Genomic DNA, 20,974 nt, shown 5'->3' with positions numbered 1-20,974 from the left:
CATGTGCAGGAAAAAAAACTGAACTAAACTGAGCATAGTGTTGTCATTTAGAGCATTTATTTACAGAACAGCACCTTTTCTAATGTATTTCATATATAATTGTACAACTGACGTTGTACAGTAGTGTAAAAGACTGTTATTGTGTTCACATGTTGGACTGCTCGATTAAAATTAAGTTAAGTTTTAACTTTTAAGTTTTGTAGTCGATGTTGGCTTATAATGCTCTACGGAGCAGTGATATTTTTTAAACATGTGCCACATTGCTCATCTTTTTTCTCGGAATTCCCTTTTCAGATTGAAACTTATTTTAATCACAGCGGATTCGCGTTGTCCTACTGCGCATGCGCCGGCCACTGGCTTCAAACTGCTGGCGTGAATCTGCTGGCTCATTTCCGCGGCCCTGCAGATGGATACTATTGGGGTTAGTAGCAGTGTTTGAATGTTTGGCTTGGAGAAGCTGGTTAACATAATTAAACTCCAGTGGTTTCCAGTAGTTCGTCCGCTGTGCTCTCAGACTCGAGGCTTTAACTTCTGAATGTGAGTGGTTTAAGTTGGAGTTAGTTAATTAACGCTAGCTCGTTAGTTAAGAGGAGCGCTGTCGGTTCTGTGGCGTTTAGCCTGCTAACGAAAGTTTGCTAAATTAGCGAAGCCGGGCTGACTGTATACAAGGTTGAACACGACATAGCTTGTCACTTTAACACCAGCCGCTCGACTTCATTGTCTCAAACAAGAGTTTAATTTGTGTCAGTTAAAGCTAGTTAACTGTACAACAGTAGTTGCACTGAGACAATCTGCCTGATATTACTTATATTTTTGCAGAACATTAGCAGATTAACGGATGTGATGCATTTCATAATTTACACTGCAGTGGAGTGGAGTGACATGTGCCTGTTTTGTCTGGTTCAGTGTATTCATTCAGTTGAATAACTTTAAAGAATATTTTCTTATATTGCACTGTGCCCTTTCTAGTGCATGCTCTCAGCATTTCCGCTATGTGGAAATCAATATCTGTTGTCTTTACCCCTGGTATGCTTTTCATTACTGCCTCTGCATAGCATTAAATACTTGCCTTTCTCATGAACTTAAATTTGTACTTTCATAATAGCTGTGTGTTTGTGTGTGTGTGTGTTTCTGGATGTATATGTACATACGGCTCGGAAAAAAAATAGACCACTTCAGTTTCTGAATCAGTTTCTCTGACTTTGCCATTTTTAGATATATGTTTGAGTAAAAAATGTTGTTTTATTCTATAAACTACGGACAACCTTTCTCCCAAATTCCAAATAAAAATATAGTCATTTAGAGCATTTATTTGCAGAAAATGAGAAATGGCTGAAACAACAAAAAAGATGCAGAACTTTCAGACCTCAAATAATGCAAAAAAAAAAAAAAAAACAAGTTCATATTCATAAAGTTTTAAGAGTTCAGAAATCAATATTTGGTTGAATAACCCTGGTGTTTAATTACAGTGTTCATGCATTTTGGTATGTTTTCCTTCACCAGTCTAACACACTGCTTTTGGATAACTTTATGCCACTCCTGATGCAAAAATACAAGCAGTTTAGCTTGGTTTGATGGTTTGTGATCATCCATCTTCCTCTTGATTATATTTCAGAGGTTTTTAATTTGGTACAATCAAAGAAACTCATCGTTTTTAACTGGTCTCTTATTTTTTTCCAGAGCTGTATACATATGTAGCAACTCACTGTAATTCTGTAAATGGTTCGACTCTGATCAGTGACTTTTCCTTTTCTTTGCTTTCAGACAAGTTGTAGCTCACGTTTAAGGAGGCCAGCATTTTTCTCACTCACAGCAAAGCTGAAACTTCTAATTACCAGCCTTTCATATTTCTTCCTTTTCAGTTAGACCAGGTAAGATAAATGTCTTTATACATCGTTGTTAAAGCAGACTTTCTGCTTTATGTTATAAAAATGTTTAAGGTTACTTGCGAGTTCTATATGGGGTACATCTATTATCTGTTCTATTTAAACAGTGTATTTTGTTTTTCTTTGTTTGTGTAATGTAATGTGCTGCGGTTAAATGTTGTTAAGCACCACTTTGGCCTAAATTATGACATTTGTCCCCAATATAATTAGTAAAGGAACAGTTAAGGAATAATATTCAAGGGGTATCTTTCATAACTTGAGTTGAACCATGTTAACACATTAACTTTTCACTTAACTGGGTTTTATTGTATATTGTTTTATTGTTAAAATGTTTAACTTCCGTGGCTTCATATGTCCTTTTATAGCTGAGAACGATTTTGAAATCTAACAAAAACCTTGATTTACAAACTATTAGTAAGTATTTGTCAATTGGTTATGGAGTACCTGGACTGTAAAACAGAAATGATTTCCTTATCAGCCCCTCAAACAAGTTCTTTACCATTTTATGGCTTCTCTTTCCCTCTGCTGTTTTTTTATCTTATTCTCTCTGCATGGATCAGCAGCCTCTTTAAGCTAAGCCATGACCTTCACCAGAGTTTCTGTTTTCCAACTGGAGCTGGTGATCGAAGTCCAGTCTGTAAAAACTGGTTGGGTTTTTTGTGGTTGGAGCTTCTGCTCAGCTTTTTGTCTTTAGTCTTAATCTTTTTTTTCCATCTCTCCATTTTCTTTCTACTCCTCTCACTTTGTTTTCCACCATGACCTGTGGTTCTCTTTTCACATGCTGTAGTATTTCCACATTGTCTTTCTCCTTCTCAATCCCTTTCACCTTTCTGACCAGCAGCATAGTTCCATTCATCTTTTTTTTTTCCTTTTGCATTTCTCTCTTTCTCTTCTCAACTCTCTCTTTACCTTCTCTCTAAACTCATGTAATTCTGTCCATCCTATCTGCCATTTGTTCTCTCTCCCTCTCAGGTTTCCTTGGTTTGCTGTAAAATGTGGCTTTTTTAAGTTGTTCCCTTAGCAGAATTTCTATCTCCTTGTTCTGTTTCTCTTTCTCATTGTTCCACTCCTCCTGCAACCTTTCTCCAGCCTCTTTCTCTCTCTTAGAAACCTGCCTCCAGCACATTTAACTAAAGTTTTTTTGGATAACTTTTTTATCTCTGTCCTTATATAAGAGGAGTGCACAAAATACAAGTTATGCAATGATACAGGGTAAGCAGGCTACATTCATAGAGGTTTGGAGTCTTAAATCAAATAATTTCGGAGAGGAATTAGTACCAAATTGAAAGCAGTGGAAAAATGTTAATGCAATCCACAAGATGCATTGCTTTTTCACAGTAACATGCAGAATATGTGCCAAAATAAAATGCAAAAAAATACATTGGTTTCTCTGACACGTTTCAACCGCTTATATTATTTTTTACATGTACACTACTCCCAGAAACAAGAAGGAAAACGGACATTTTCTATTTGATATAATGCCATAACAATCTCACCAGTGTTTGAAAGACTCATTTTTGATATCACCAGTGCAATTTGAAGTGCTATTTAATTTATTTAATCACTCAGCATTTTCGTATAATGCCAAAAGAATTAAGTATTTTTAGATAAGAGATGCAGTCCTTGGCAGTCACCAGTGGCTTTTTGTTTTTCATTTTAATTAGTAATTTTATAAACGGCAGTGGCCTTGTTTTGGCATGTTGGGAAAATAAGAGAATTTACATCTGATAATAGCAAGTAAAAAAACAAACAAACAAAAAAAAACAATGCAGTGAAATTTGCCCACACTTGCAGGGGTGATTGCTGCTTGTACACTGTATTATATGTTATATTTTATTATAAGAAAATGCTGAGTAATTAAATAGCACTTTAGAATGCACTGGTGATATCAAAAATGACCCTTTCAAACACTGGTGGGATTGTTATGGCCAATCAAATGTACTACACAAAATCTGCAGTGAGGTGATTCATTTTAATCCGTTTTTCTTGTTTCTGGGAGTGGTGTACGTGTGAAATAATATAAGTGATTGAAACGTGCCAGTCTTTCCTTCTCTGGGCTATTTTAGCGTGATATCAGCCTGCGCGTCTGTTTACGGTAATATCGCGCGTATACGGGCATCTAAATTTACAGCGCGGATGACCTAACCGTGAACCTCTGAACCTCCGGGTACTTGACTAGTGAACGGCACTAGGCTACAGCAGTGAACATCAGCCTCAGCTGCCCACAGCCGCCTCCATGGCGAGAGAGGCCGTTCAGAGTAGATCGGCTGTTAGTTAGCCAGTGCTAGCTAGCTTACCTAACTGACTAACAAGCCACCTACTCTAAGCGGTCCCACTTTGGCCCAGAGGTTGCAGTTAACTGCTGTAGCCTAGTGCCGTGCACCGGAGTCAAGTACCCGCGGTTCGAGGCTCCCGAACGCGGCTGGCGCTGCTGAGGCCGCCGTTCAGCAGCAGCGAGCGTCGGTTTAATCTGTGGCGCTGCTCGCTGTAGCCCAGAGCCTCGCTCTCACTCGCGGGAGGGTCAGTAGTTGTAGCTCCGCCTACTGTTCATTTACATGTATTTGCATGCTGGTGAGCATGAAAAGTGGAAAATGAAAAAGCAAAGTAGAAAAAGAAAATTAAAACACCAGCAGAGAGCACTAATCTTCCTTTGCGTTTGTATTTTAATTTTGGCACTTAAAGCGCCGTCCTTGCCAAACACTGAATCTCAAACTGTCACTTTGCTTTTGATTTTTCTATTTTGTGTTTCCATTTTAATTTAGTCAGACATGCAGCCCATTGCAAGAATCTAATAAATAAAAATGTAATCATTTCATTTTGATTTTATTTTTGACATTTATTATGCAGTTCATCAAGAAAATGCAAGGCCAAAGTAAAGCTTTTATTTTTCATTTCACAATTAGCTTTTTCATTTTAGATTGGACAGTAAAATACCTGTATGGTAATGAAAATGAAATGGCAAAAATTGTAATTTATTTTTGTCACATATGACTATGACAAAGTGAAAAATTAAGTGAAAAATGAAATTGCCTCCCATATGGAGAAGGCACACCCATTTAGGCACAAAAATAAATCCTGCACATTGTGGCACAGCACTACGCTGTGGAATCCAATTGATCCAATCCATTGAGCTGATTGCATTTTAATATGGCTTGTGTGCAGTTCTGACACAAATTCAGATTTTTTAAAATTAAAATACAAATCCTTACACTCCGTTTTTTAAGACAATGACATTACATCAGTGTATTGAATTTTTTACTTTTCATTTTGGCATGTTTCTGCACATCAGTGTTTAAAAGCAGTCTTGTGAGCATTGCATTTCAAGGAGGCATTAATATTTAAAGTATTAGCAATACAGCTGTGTCTTGATTACATCTTGAGGGTGTATTGTGTTCAATTCTGACACAAATTCAGCATTTGGTTAAAAAAAAGGCCTTTTATGCATATTTAAAAAAAAAGAGATTAAATGCAGTGAAACCAATGTAATAGAGGTTTTGCATTTCATTTTGGCACATATTGTGCATGTTTGTGGAAAAGCAATATATCTTGTGGACTGCATTTACATTACAATGATAATGTTTGTTTTTCAATTTGGCATTAATTCCTCTCCATAGACTCGACAAATCAGAAAAGTAAACTGTGACTTGAGAAACAGTGACTTAATAAAAATATGTACTTAGTATTATTTTAAGTACATCACCAGTACAAAATTAGCACGGCCCAAAAAGAATTCTTTAAAGTATACTAAAATACAGAGGAAGTAGGTCAAATTTAAATATAAGGATAGAAAGTATACTTTAATTATCCTGCATATAGTTCAAGTACACTTATTATATTTAAATATACATCTTTTTTACAAGGGTACTGTCTAGCAACATCTTAGAAACCACATTGTCTGACTGTTTTTGTCACTCTAATTTTAACCAAAAGCTACTGGTCTTTAGTTAAAAAGACCAGTAATGTTACTTTGAGATGCTTAATAAATAGAAACAGTGTGTGATTATGAATATCAAAGAACAAACAAAAGACTTTTTCTTGTTTATTATCAGCAATTCATCAGATACATATAAACAACCTGTAGGAAAAGGACAAAGCTGAGCAACATTTTCACACAGTAAATCTGGATAGCCCCAGAGAAGATCAGTAGCTGTTCACTCTCGCTTGCTTTCTCTCTCTCTCTCACACACACACACACACACACACACTCTCTTTCACACGCAAACACACACACTCTCTCTTTTTGTTTCTTTATTCTCTTTCTCCTCTTGCTTTCTCTCTCACATACATGCATGCCCATTCATACACACAGTTTTTCCTAACGTTTTGTGCATTAAAAAAAGAAATTAACATATTTATATATGATACAGAAAATGAATAAATAAAATCATCCATGTATTTACAACTCATAATTAAAAAAAAAAAGTAAACATTCCTTTCATCTGCTGTTGATAACGTTAATGTTCATAAGTTAATGATATGCCACTAGAGGCCAAACAGCTGTTTTATAATACATACTGTAGTTATTATAGCTTATCCCTCATTCTGCACATTAATACTGCCTGTGCTTATAATCCAAACATGGAACGCCATTCAAAGATCGCTCAAGTCTGCATCCCTGTTGATGCTGAATTCCTCTGCATTAGTCAAAACTGACTATCAAGTTCAGCGTTTTTAACTTTTCTCAGTTGTACATTTGAAGTTAAAGTGGGGTTGGATACAGGGGTTTTAGAAAGGATCACCATCACATTCTCTACAGTGTTCAGAATAGCTGTCCAAATTCTTCCTAACATCCTACATAAATAGCATTGGTTTAAATTTAGTTTTTTGGGGGGGCTACTGTTACACAATAGCTCCAGCTTTTATACAGAGCAGAAACCCCTATTAGAAATAAGGATTGTTCTGTGTTCAGAACTTCTGTATGCTCTCAGATTGTGATCATGGAGCCCTTTTAAATCAGAAAATTAACAGAAAGCAATTCACTGAACTGAGCCTTCAAAACCCACAGTCAAAAACGAGAAAATGAAACAACGTACATAAAGTTAGTCAGGCAAATAACGCAACACTTAGTAGACTCCAACTGTACATGTTACAAGGGGATAGTGGCGACCACAAAAAAGTATTTTACATTTGTGTCCCATTTTATCACAAGAGTTAAAGTAAGTAACTTTAACCAAATGTTATTCTGCAAAAAAGGGCTACTTATTTTTTTTTACACAACTAGCACAAGAATGTACATTGTCTGTATTGAGAGAGGCAGTTTTCTATGGCAATGTTACAATAAGTTGATCATGCTGCACTAATATAGTGCAAAATGGGACCTGAATACGGAGAGGGGGAGAGGCAGGCCAGAGTTTCTGTAGGGGATGCTAGCAGGCCTGTCAAATCTGAGTACCAACCTCGAATCCAACATCACCATACTGTTGAGACGATGGCTGCAACAAGCAAACACAGATGGAGAGTTTTTTGTGTGTTTTTTGGAGCAGGACAGTGACGGATCACTTTAACAAGAACTGTGCGATAAGGAGTTATCCAAACATTGCAGTCGCAACACGCCTGAGGAGGAAGAAACGATATCCTTGTGCTTTCTCAGCAAAATAAAACACACAAAACTGAAACCCTCTCGACTGGAAAAGGGCCCTCTCCGACAGATTTCCTTCTGAAAGACAAGTCTATGGTACAGAATGGCAGAAAGGCAAAGGCAGACTTCCTTAAGAAGAGAAGAGTTTGTGAAGGCTCCAGTGAAAAGTTGAAAAAGTTGAAACGTAAAAAAGGGAGGAGGGACAAATGGGGACTAATTATAAACAGGGGCAGAGTCTGAGTTTCTATCATGTCATAGAAAAAGCAGTCCAGAATTCTGCGCAGGCTGTAGCCAGTAGGCAGCTGTGGAGTAATGCGGTTTACAGGATCAGTGGTGGTTCCAGAGAGGCTACATGTCAGCGTCGCCATCGTAAGCTAGCGTCAGAGGCTTCAATCTGTTGTTCATCTGTCTTCTCTGGGGCTTCTTTGGCTTTTTGCTAAGAGGGGAAAAAAAAGAATTAGGTCACCCTCACAGATCAGTACCACATCCAGGACATGGATGAAAACATCCTTTAGCAGATAAAATGCTTTGCTCTGTTAATGATCTTACATTTTTAAAAACTCTCTTTGCATTTCTAGGCCACATATAATCATCAAATTAGCAGAGACTGAAATTCGATAAGGTGAGTAGATCCTAATAATAACATTTACACAAATTATGGTTTCAGTGCTCTACTGCCGCTATACACATAGGGCACTATGAAATCAGTTTTCTTTTTTCCTCAAATTACATTATCCGATTTTTTTTTTTCCTTACAGTTTTCCTTTAAGGAAATCACCAACTACAGTAATAATAAAAAATAGCACTAAGATGCTGCATTTATTTAAAGTTAATCAGTATTGATCACTAAACTACAGACCACTTTAAAAATATTGGAACAGTGAGACCAATCCATTTATTTCTGCTGTACACTGTAAACCTTTGAGTTTGACATAAAAAAATGAGAAAAAAGTTAATCATTTCATCTTTTGTTTCTGGGATTTAGAACTGAATTCAATACATAGTTTAGATGAGAGGACCTTCTATTTAAGCCCACAGTTTTTCTTGTGTGCAAAAGTATTACAACAGGCCATTAAAAAAAATGAATAATACTTTATTTAGTTGGAAATATTTTGCTTGCAATAAGTATCACATCGGTGACCCAAAGACATCACTAAACTGTTGCTTTCTTCTTTTGGGTTTTTGGTAATTATCTTGCTGCATAATGAAGGATCTCCCATTGAGTTTGGTTGTATCTTTTTTTTGTTTTAAATTGACACACAGAATGTTTCTGTAGGCTTCTGAGATTATTGTACATCGATGAAGATTAATGAGTCCATCTCAGAGAAAGCCATCTCAGAGAAAGCCATGTAAGCTCAAGCCATGACACTACCTTCACTGTGTTTTGCAGATGAGTTTGTATGTTTCGGATCATGACCAGATCCATGGCCAATATTTTTGCACAGCTTCACAATTTCCTATTGGTTTTCATGTTGTTTACTCTTCTAACTATAACTGCTCAATCTGCACAGATAAAACCCTAAGCAGAAACTGAGCGATTCATTTTTGAATAACCGATGTATCAGGACACACCTGGGCAACAAAACACACCCGACAGTCACATGTTCCAATACATTTGCTCACAAGAAAAATGGGTGAGTTCAGACAGAAGATGCTATCTTCTGAACCGTTTATCAGATCCAGATGTCAATAACTGGACATAAAAGCTGAAATGTTGACTGTTCATTGTGACAATACTTTGAGGGGACTGTATAATTTATATATAACTTTTTAGATTTTTTATGAATACATCTGTGTGTATATTTTAAAGGAGATAGGGTATAGTAAACATAACATATGAACTTTTGTTGACTAGCCCACATCTGTTCGCCACCCACTGCACTCAGAAATACAGCTTTTAATTTTTTAGCTGATCCTCGTACCATGCTGCAATGCTAGCAATAGGGGCATAGCGTTGCCCGTGTGTAGAAATCACTATTTTTTACACCATTTTTTATTAAAGCTCAATGTTGCTCCACATATTGGTAGAATTCCAAATGCCCCGACATTGAAAACGAGGCATTTTGAAAGTGCACAAAACAAATTAATAGGAGAAGAGAATGATAAACAGGATGAATTATTTCAATGAGAATCTTGTCAGCAAGATGGAATTCACAAAATAATTTTTTTGATTTATTTCTTTATCCTACTTGTTTGTCTGTGCTTGTCAGCCGACTTATTATAACATAATTTCATGATGGCAGCACGCAGAAAACTACCTCAAAGTACTGTGTATAAAAAGTCATATTTTACTTGCACTTCCAAAGTACACTTTAAGCTTGTTAATTGGGTAAAAATAGCAATTTCTTTGCATAGGCAATGCTATACCCCCATCACTAGCATTGTAAGCCTGTTGGGCTAAAATAACAAATTTAGGTTTTGATTATAAACAATTTTTATGCTAATTTCAGGAATTTCTGCATTTCTATGTTAATTATTATTATTATTATTTTTTTTTTACTTAATTCTGCAATTCAGTATGTTCTCTGCATTACAGAAATCACAGAGCCCTATACACACATTGCTGTGGTCTGTTAGCTGCATGCATTTTTTTAGTCTTTGTCATGCTTTTAGTAATCATGCAATAAACAAATTTAGTACAGATTAAGCTGCTGTTAGAGCTTGTATTGCTTAAATACTGTAGGACTATGGTATATGCTTACAGTGATATGGTTTATTGGATTATTCACACTAGCTGAATAATGAATAAGCTCTTAAAATATGAGGACTGCCTACACCTTGTAAGTAAAAGCGCTCAAATGGAGTAACAGAAAAGAATGAGGCAGCAAATAACACTGAGAACTCAGTCTTACCTTAGCGAGAACAAATAATGCAGAAAAGTTGAATTATTAGACTATTAATATGACTCAAAGAAACATGCCAAATCAGCTAAAGCTAATGAGTCACAAAGCCAAAAAGCAATGTTAAAAATCAGATTATATAATCAGTATGACTAATTAATGATGTTAAAGTGGGTGAAGGACAATGTGGAGAAAGACATGGAGGAGCTAATGAGGATAGGAGTGGAGAAAACACATGACATGGCCATCAGGGGGCAGTGATGATCAAAAAGGATCAACAGAGCATGAAAACTGGTTAATATATGAATGTCTGAGTGTCAATTTCTGTTGGGAGCACTGGATTCCATTTTACACCTGATCATTTCATGAATCTTAAATATTAGGATTGTTTATAGATATAACTTACTAAATGTTTGTGTACACTACTGTCCAGAGGTCTGGAACAAACACATCATGAACAAACACATCATGAAGTCTATCTATAGTTACAGTAGATACAGGAATTGAAAGCAGAATCTGTTGTGCCGATAGCTTGCCTCAACTTTCTGCAATTGGTCTGAAAATCCAAACCATATAAAAAGTGTTGTTTTACTACTTTTTTACTACTTACAAACCAAACTGTGGTTCAGCTGATATAAGCATGGTCTGTGGCACATTTCAGACCTGCTTTTTTTATTTGTACCAAACTAAAAGGACAAAGCAATGTAGGTAAAATGAAATTGTAAAATAAACCTTTTTTTTTTTTAAGCTAAAAACATACGTATCAAACGTGTCTTACCAAGGCCAATCTGATCCCTCCCATTACATTACCTTTAAATGCACATGTATAGTTTAGCTCATTAGTTGTTAGTTAGGAGCTGATTTACAGAACACTGGAATAAGAGCTGCATTTGGTATTTGATCAATCTGGATTCAATTCAGTCATATGAAGTGATCAGGTGTAAACAGGGTCTAAATCTACAGCAGTAATCACATCTTCAGTTCTAGGGAGCGTAGTAATGGGTTCTCCTTATAAATGGGACTATCTGCTCACCTACACCAATCAATCCTCCAGCTGAGTGGTGAGAGAGGCACAAGTGAATGTGAGGCAGCTGGCGAGTGAGAGCAGGGGGCCTGACTGGCCGCAGGGAAAGGGGGCGGAGCCGAGCTCAGACTTTTAGTTGATCTGAGTCTCAGCTTGTTGGCAGTTAGGACAGGTGAACGTTATCTCTTGGTCATTCGCTCCAACCCACACTACTGATGAATGGTCAGCGTGCTGAGCAGAGTGCCGGGTCAGAATGCATATGCTGACAGCACAGTGGAGGGCAGGTGAAAGAAAAGAATGAAGTAAATGATGAGAAATTATTACAAAATGAAAAATGATACAGGATGTGAAAATAAATGTAAATGAAGGATGATGTGAAGGGATTAAAAGACAACGGCAACAATCTGGCAGATGATGATTAAATATTTATACATTAAGAAGCCTTTCTATGAAAAACTCAGTGAAGCAGACTTACAATTCAGTCATTTTTAATGGAGCTGAAACAAATGTTATTTCTTATATAAATCAGAGGAAAAAAGACAGCTTATGTAAAGAAAAAGGTTAATTACTGTAAATTATCATTTATTACGGTAAATTATTTTGGAGACCATGGAAAGGTTAATTTATATATTTTTTTAAAGCTTTTACACTTGATTCACCTGCTTAATGAAGCACATCATTCCATATCAAAAGCATAGACAACATTGCAAAGTTGCTAAATCTGCCAGTGATTTGTTAAACGGTTGCGGTTGTCCTTTAACTGCAGACACAGGGAGTGTAATGAACACAGACTTGTTGATGTTAAAAACTCTTACCAGGCTAAGTAAGTCATGGAGAAGATGAACACCAGCAGCACAAACGCTCCTGCTGCTACACCGTACACCCAGGTCTTCAGCTTACCATCTGTACAGAAGAACAGAATAACAGACAACTAATCAACAACGGCTGCATCCCAACCGCTGCTCATTAAAACTTGCCCGCAGGAAGCTCTACAACACAAGCGGCACCATCCTGTGCTACCTGCTGAAACCAGGTGATCTCACACAACCTCTTCATATATTCTAACCATGGAGAACAAGTGAAGCACCCTGTTTTAGAGAGAGGTAAATATAAAAACCAGCAGATTATCTACTATTTGTTAGAATCGTAAGAAGCCAGCCTGTGAGGACGTAAGCAAGAGATATGACCATCTATTATACTTTATTGAGCATAGTTAACCCTCCTATCAAATTTAAAAACACCCTTTATTCTGTGGATCAATATGATCTCAGCAATTTAAACCCCCAGAAAATGATTAATAAATTTAAATAAACAGTTTTTTTTTTTCACGTTACGTTGTTTGTTTGATGAATTACCAGCGGTTTTGGTATTATTATGATGTTATGTTAGTATTTTATGAGTATTATAAGTATTGTGTTATGAAGTTAGGGTCTAAAGTGAAGGGACATTTTAAAACTGAATGTGATCTCCACATTATTACCACACAAATGTATGTAATTATTGATATTTCTTATGTTGTATGCATAAAAAACAGCTTTAATAAAACAGACATTGAAATTGAAGCATTTGAAAATATATATTTTTGACGTATTGTCTTCATCAAATTAAGTAAATACAATACATATAAATCACTAATTTAATGTCAACCAATTTTTCATAGACCTAAATATTAAATTGACCTCAAAGATAATAGGAGGTTTAAAGACAGTCATCGTAATGATCCGTATGCATGTAGTCCTTTGTTGTGCAGCTATTTGCCATCTGCCAATGGGGCTGGCACTAACAGGATGACTCATGGAGGGCATCACTGTTTTCTGAATGTCCACAATCGTGGCTGTTTAATCATTCTGATAATGTCGACTAATATGTCAGTTGTCTCCCTTTTGTGTAGGTTTCTTAGATCCTTCACATTGCTGGTGCATGCCACCATTCAAATTTACCCACTTCACATATTAATTTTATAATAGAACATATATGCATTACTGAATAATATACTTTAATAAGTAAATTATACATCCAGAATCCAAGAGGTTGAGACTAACCTGGCCCAAAGGGCTGCAGGAACCACGTTCTTCCAGAGCGGCCTGGCAGATTGTTGGTGGGCTGAGTGGGACTGAAGGCCCTGATGGTCTTTACGTCCGCCTTGCTGTCTCCAGCTGTGGGGATCTCTAGCACAGGGATAACAGTGCACTGGTCCAGAACCCCATCTGATGTCATCACCTCAGTGTATCCCTCCTCGCACCCACATATACCAGCCTGCAGGGGGCAGCAACATACCAGTTAAACAATGAGTCACAGAAATATATCGGGTTACAAACCCTTTTATACTGAAAGGTAACAACCAAACTGGTTGATTACCATTTTAAAAGCTTCAGTTTAGGTTTTAGATCTTCCTTTATTTTTATCTTGTTTATCTTGGGTTTTTCCATTGCTGTTACATTTATTTAAACCACATTTTTTAAATAATAAGTTCTAACCCTAATGTATTGTCACTATGTGGTATGTGATATGTTTAATACTATGTGGTGCTTTACAGCTTAGTTAAGTATAAAAAAAAAACGCAATGCCTCTGAGAAGGGTTTCCTTCTGCGATGGTATTTATGAAATTTATTTAAAGAACTGCAGAAGAGACACGCCTCAATCGAAACAGCAGGGTCTGGGATTTGTCTGTGAACATGAACATGCATTACAAATGTGGCTGGTGGTGATTTGACAAGAAGAATCACAGCGTGTGCTCTCAAACTGCTATATGTGGGTGCATTGTGTGTACACTATTCCTCAATGCCTTTATGCAAATGCATTTATGAAAATGTGCGCGCATGTGTGTGGAAAGATGCTCAGAGAGGCGTTCCCAGCCCACTGATTTCTGATGTGTATTCTCTTTGCTTTGCCTGCAGTTAGCAGGGGGTCTCCTATTCCCCCAGCAATCTCAGGAGGATAATCACTTTCAATGCAAACACAGTGCTCAGATCAGTGAACACACGAGAGAGCACAACGCAATCGGCCCATTTGAAGCTCCAAAGCAACGCGAGAAAGGAGCCGCACCAATGCGCCGGTTCAAACACACAGGAATAGAGTAACGCACAGCAGGAGTTTAACCCACTGATTCAGAGCCGTATGCAACGATGCACCACATTATAGAAATATATGCAGGTTGAATACTGCAGTATATGGGAATGTTATTGCTTAGATAGAGCAGGCTATTTTTAAATGCACAAACATGCATACATTGTATCCACTACATTGATGCCTACATCTGTATGTATTCTGATTTAAACATTTCAGAATTCAGATTTGCCTTCATGGATTCTGTACCATATTTGTGTAAGGTGAATTGAAGTATTGTTTGACTATGCTTTAACTGATGTGGGTCTTTCTCAAATAAATGAAAATCAACAATGGGTAACTATGGGGTAAACACACTCTGTGATGGCATGAGATCAAAATCACATCTTCTTAAATGTCCTAGATTATTGTAGAACAGAAAACACCCCATGTGGAGACTCAAAGGTCAATGATATGGCATTTGGACAAAATTAATATTACAGATTAGCATTTATGAATGTATTATAGAATAATCCTGCTTTTGTTTGATAGGATATCCATACAAAAAATGAATGAATAGATTGGAAAACAGCTTCAAACTTCTGCAATATTTTAAAAAGTAAAGTGCCCCACATTAAGCTGTCTCTGTTTTTGTCTCTTCTTAGTGATCAGTAAAGCAGAGGTGCTTATTTCCAGTTACAGTGCAGTTGAGGAGTGAATCTTATATAATCTTATCACCCTCTTTCTCTCTCTCTTTCTCGCAGTGGCTGTGTGAGAGTATCAGACCCCGTTGTAGCAGAATCTTACCCTTGAGTCCTGTTGACAGGTTGCTTTTGCTGTACACACACTTGACACACACACTAACCTCGGTGCAGTAAGAGCGGGGCTTGTCACAGGCTGGGTCACATGACCTGTCTGACACGGGTTCACTTGTCGCCAGGCATCCACCTGTAGGGCAAGCAGTAGAACTTCAGCACTTCAGAAAATAGGAAAAAAGCAGTGTAGCACACGTGCACACAAGCGCACACGTCCCAGATTCTCCTGCTGCTTCTTGCTATTTTGAGTCAGTTTTTTTGTGCTGGAGGCATCCGTCTCACTCAAGTTTCTTCTCTCTTACTCACTCTCTCCATCCATTATACACTCGCTCTGCCTTTCTTTGCCTTTCCATTCCTTTTTTTCTATTCTTTGCCTTTCTTTTTTCTCTAAATATCTCATTCTTTAATTTTTCCTCTCCATATTTAATTTTTTCTCATGTTTGTTTGTTTTTTTCTCTCATTTTCAGTCTCTTACTTCCCATTTCTGTCTCACTTTCATTATCTCTACCTTTCTTTCCTTTACTGTTGTTCTCTCTTCCCCTTTTCTAGTCTTGCTCCCTCTTTTTTCCTCACTGTCTGCCTTCTCTTTTTCCATCTTTCTCTGTTTCTCTTCATTCTCCGTCTTGTTTTATCGTCTCTTTTTCCTCTCTTCCTTTTTTCTCTTTCAATTTTGTTCTCAATTTTACAGTCTCCTTTTGTCATCTCTTTTTTTCAATCTCTCCCTCTTTTTTCTCTCTTGTATTTTTCAGTTATCTTTCTCTCTTAATTACTCTATATGTACTTCTCTTACTTTTACAACAGTTTTTCTTCTATTTTCTCTCATATTATATTTTCTCTCATATATATTTTTTCTCTTCTATATTCACTCTATATTTTCTCCATATATTTTTCTCTTACTGTCAATCATTCTTTCATTTGTCTCTCACGCTTTCTTTTTCCCCTCCCTCGCTCTGTGCAGCTTCTTCACCAGCGCTCATGCTTCTCCCTACAGTAACTCTGCTGTGTTATGAAATTAGCTCAGGTACTAACTGGTATAAAACTGGTGCATACCTCTAGGCAGCAGGAATGCATACTCTCACTCTCACACACACACACACATTAACATTAATTCATCATTTGGCAGAGTGTGTGAGTATGAGAAGAGACACAGGGAGAATAAATGGAGAAGCTGTGCTCCTGCCTGCTCCCATGTGAATTGCTACCAGTGAACAGAGGCTCTGCAGCACACAATTAAAAATGAATCTCTCAGTGGGAGCCCAGGAATCCTATCACAAGCAGAGTAACAGAGAATACTCTTCCCTTTCTCTCTATTCCATAGCCTGAGGGACAATTCAATGGGTCTATGAATACAGTGAAATGGACAGCCAGCGGGCAGAGCAGGGCTTTCTGTTCCAGCCTTTATTTTCTCAATGCTGGGATAAATCAATACGGTCTGTCTCACCTAGTAGCCCTGCTCTGAATCACCCCACTCCTGATTTTTAGAAATGACTGAAATAACAAAAAGAGGCAGAGCTTTCAGACCTCAAATAATGCAAAAAAAATTCATATTCATAAAGATTTAGGAGTTCAGAAATCAATATTTGGTGGAATAATCCTAGTTTTTAATCACAGTTTTCATGTATCTGGGCATGTTCTCCTCCACCAGTCTTACACACTGCTTTTGGATAACTTTATGCCACTCCTGGTGCAAAAAGTCAACCAATTCAGTTTAGTTTGATGGTTGTGATCATACATCTTCCTCTTGATTATATTCAAGAGGTTTTCAATTTGGTAAAATCAAAGATACTTATTTTTAAGTGGTCTCTTATTTTTTCCCAGAGCTGTATTTAAAATTATTCAATCCACAGTGTCAACTGTACACAGGAAGTATGTCATAGAAGACATTACTCTCCATCATAAGTGGTACTGATTGTGATCGGTGGTGTCTGGCTAGAATTGTCCACGTAAAAACAGACAAACATGCAAACTTTGGCAGAAATCACATTTCCATTCTATGCAGGACACCCCACAAGAATATTCCTGCAGTGTTCTTTTTCTTATATGGGGCATGGCAAAAGTCATGGGACACACTAGTTACTGCTCTATGTCAATGTATGTAAATGCATTTTTTTTTTGCAAAACAGCTTTATTTCTTCATCAGGATCATCTGAACTACAAGTTATTTAAAGATTTTGCTGCAACAAGCTAAATTTCTCTTTTTTCTTTTTCTTTTTTTTCCAAAAAGCAAAAGCCATTTTAGCAGGTATCACTGTACCAAACAGAAATACTGTATTCCGAGTATTTTTTTTCTCCACATTTCCTGGAATACATTGCTGCTTCTATTACTGAACCTGCAAGGCAATGGAACTAAGCTAGTGCTGTAGGGGGGCAGCATGAGGGTGGTCTTTGAAGCCTCAAATAAACTGCAGGCATCTGCAAAAAAGGAGTCTACCTTTTACAAGTTATCCCAATGAATATTCATAACGTTTCACACCTCGGAACAACAAATGAATATTCATGAGGGGGAGTCCGTGTTGTTTGAGAGAAAATGGGTAGGGTGTTCGAAGCTCCAGTGCAGCGATCTGTCAATCAAAGTGGCCAGGCATATGCATGCCATCTGGAATGAGCTGTATTTGGATGGCTCAGCACAGTGGAAACAGATGAGTAAAATATTTCATGAGGAGCAAAAAAAAATTAAATTAGAATTAAGACTTTAGAATTTAAGAAATTAGTCTTTTTTTTAGGTTAAATGTCGTTCTATAAATGACTTCAAATCATTGATAAATAAAATTCTAGTAGTGACGTTATCATCCTCCTCTGTAATATTAATATATACAACATGGTTCAAAACCCCTAGTACTTCAAAATATCAACCTCCCACACACTGGTACACACACCACTCACCATGAGGGGACAAGCAGTGTGATAGGGAATGGGATTAAAGTGTGAATGTGACATTGTCATGGATTAAAAGCTCATTTCCACACAGCTTATACACAGGCTCTGGTAGCGTAATCACACCCTACTGGCCTGGTCTAGTCTGACAGTTCATGACAGCTCATAATGTCAACTTATCTCCCAGCCTTCTCCCACTCAACACTCTCCAGTACAGCTGTACACATGGAGGATGGATTCCAGATTGCTCTGGAAGAACCAGTAGGCCATGTTACATTTATCATTGTCATTTTTTTCTTTGCAGATATTGTTGCATAGAAATTAAAAGATAAAGCTGATCCCATGGATACGGAGAGGAACATACCTGTGACATTTAGTCCATCCGATCGCTGACACCATACCAGACGAGAGGAACCTTTCCATGCACCAGTCATCCACTTATAGTCATAACACTGACCGTCTGAAAGAGGATTAAAAAAATAAGGAAAAAAAAAATATTTATTTTACCTTTAACTGTAGACATAGGTTACATTCAGTTAATTGGTAACAATTTAAAACAAGGGCACATTAATTAACAGTACTCACAGCAAAATATCTCGCACTAGTTGAGAAATTATTAATCTCATTAAATTAATCTTAATTAAATACAAAATATGATTACAACATTCTCAAGCACTAAAATTTAGTAATGTTTAATAATACAATAATATCTTAACGAGTGTCAATTAATAATTAGTAGAGATATTGCTTAACCATTTAGCAATGATTATTACTGTTTTAGTACTTTTATTATGGAGCCTTCTTTTAAAATGTTACCAACATATCTACTAAAAAAAAAAATATATATATATATATATATATATATATATATATATATATATATATATATATATATATTGAACTAATATTATCCTTTTAACATCCTGACCAAAAAAAAAGAAAAGTGATGGAATATTTTTTTAATTGTATTTTTATTTGCTTGGGGCAATGATAAATTTAACAATAAAACAATTAAAACAAATTTAAAATAATGTAAAATAAAAAAAAGACTCTAAACTGTATGTTGTAAGTTGCACAATTCCAAGAATCAAAACTGCTAAATCTTTAATATATATATATATATATATATATATATATATATATATATATATATATATATATATATATATATTATCATAGGTGTAGAATGATTTATGGATAAGAACTAAAAGGGTATACTTTTGGAAGGCACAGAGTCCTCTAGTGGGTATTTTTAGTCTAATGTAGACAATCAGGTTGTGTTGAGGTCAACACTTTTTTCAATAACATATTGATTCAAAAGGTGCTCTACAGAAGGTTATTCTCAAAAACACAGTATTGTTTTTAATTAATAGTTTACATGCAAAATGTATGCATACAATAGTATTTTTATACTATAACAAAAAAAAAAAAGAAATGTGGGTGGTTACATCATGACAACCCCTATATTAATATATGTGTTGTATTGCCAGGTTTTTGGGAATACACAGAGCTAGTATTTCATATTTTATTTCAAATGCCAGTGATATGATGAATTGCTATAAAACTGAATGCTATAAGTTATATGGTTATTGGAGTTAGGAACTGAAATGTGGACCCTTTTAAGAATTTAAAAGGATTAAATCTGATTCATTTTATGATCATGTGGGGAAATTAATTGCTCTGTTTTGTGTGTTGTCCTGATGGCGCACCTGTGCATGGCCTGGCCTCCCACTCCTGCTCCGGACACTGGAGGAGGTTCTCCGGTTCCTGAGCGAGCACCGCCCGAGAGCGCACCTGCACCGACCCGAAACCCAGATCATCTCCACCCACACAGTTCAGCTGACACGGGCTCCACACTGTCCAGTCTGTCAGATAACACTCGCCTGCCAAACACAGTCCAATCACACATTTTATATTACAAACCATACCGTACAATTAAAACAAGTACCGGTAATATATTATTGACATAACATTTTAGGTAAAAAAAAAAGTCAGAGTTGTTTTGTATTTGCCCAGTATTACTATAACAAATGTCACACATTTTTTACATTTAAATATTTGTAGATATTTTCTTTATTTCACTTGTCATAAGTATATATTTTTTTTAAACATGCAATTCTAGGTTCAAACAAACTAACAAACAAACACATGCCCAACATGGTTGCAGACTTCTAATTTTATTTTTACTCTGTTTTATGTAAATAAACCTTTGTTTATTAATTGCCTAAACAAATGAATGTCCTGATATAATATATAATATTAGGACAATAATGTAATGATATTGTATTGCAAGTCATTGCAGACCATTTCTATCAGTCCATTCATTACAAAATGTTCATACACTGTAAACACCAGCTGGTATCTTCAAACAGAAAAATAAATGTTACACCATGCCAACTCACTCTGAGGGGTTTTCCTCAATGTGCTAACACTTAGCTTTGCTAAATATTTCTTCAAACAAAAGGAAATATCCTGTAGATGTTTTATTTGTATATATATATAGAATACTTCAAAGTGCCACTATTCTGGAAAACAGGTAATAGGTGATGTGTGGATTTTGAAGAAAAAAAAAACTATGAAATATACAGTTTATTCCTCTTTTATACAGTCTAATCATAAAAAACTCCTGGTGTCACAAGAACCAACTAATTTACATACATCTACCCATTCAAGTCTACTGTAGTTTAGCCCCACCTACTCACATTAAACAGATGCAGCTCTTGAATTGTACAGGACAGCCAATCAGAGCTCTCTGCTTTTACATTAGAGTATAGAGATGTAAGAGCAGAAACAATAGTTTCTTTACAGGATAAAGATGTAAAATAGTAAATGTGTAATAAAGAGTACATTGTAAATAGACTTCAAGGAGAAAAGGAACTACATAAGGATAATAGTGAATACAGGCCACTACA

The 20,974-nt window shown here is 36.4% G+C and overlaps 1 protein-coding gene and 1 long non-coding RNA gene across 3 annotated transcripts in view; one reads left to right on the top strand and one right to left on the bottom strand.

Annotated features, from left to right (window-relative positions):
- The first annotated feature begins 273 nt into the window (after window positions 1-273).
- On the top strand, window positions 274-14,453 carry LOC111195524 (uncharacterized). Of its 2 annotated transcripts, none has more exons than XR_002651701.2 (5): window positions 274-421; window positions 1,765-1,871; window positions 8,043-8,086; window positions 12,147-12,361; window positions 14,226-14,453. It is a non-coding gene; the product is annotated as an uncharacterized LOC111195524 (long non-coding RNA). The 2 variants fall into 2 exon arrangements; XR_002651700.2 differs by lacking the exon at window positions 274-421 and adding an exon at window positions 428-537.
- The window catches only part of thsd7aa (thrombospondin, type I, domain containing 7Aa), a 180,485-nt gene continuing 165,423 nt past the window's right edge, over window positions 5,913-20,974 (bottom strand). The window contains exons 23-28 of the mRNA XM_007249379.4: window positions 19,772-19,945; window positions 18,427-18,522; window positions 15,239-15,321; window positions 13,371-13,584; window positions 12,144-12,231; window positions 5,913-7,900 (exon numbers count right to left, since the gene is read on the bottom strand). Of these exons, the coding sequence (XP_007249441.3) occupies window positions 7,813-7,900; window positions 12,144-12,231; window positions 13,371-13,584; window positions 15,239-15,321; window positions 18,427-18,522; window positions 19,772-19,945 (743 nt within the window). The 3' untranslated portion in view covers window positions 5,913-7,812. The remainder of the gene's footprint in view (window positions 7,901-12,143; window positions 12,232-13,370; window positions 13,585-15,238; window positions 15,322-18,426; window positions 18,523-19,771; window positions 19,946-20,974) is intronic.

This window comes from Astyanax mexicanus, chromosome 3, assembly GCF_023375975.1.
Source record: "Astyanax mexicanus isolate ESR-SI-001 chromosome 3, AstMex3_surface, whole genome shotgun sequence".
NCBI classification, from domain to species: domain Eukaryota; kingdom Metazoa; phylum Chordata; class Actinopteri; order Characiformes; family Acestrorhamphidae; genus Astyanax; species Astyanax mexicanus.
This window is presented reverse-complemented; position numbering and strand designations above follow the sequence as displayed.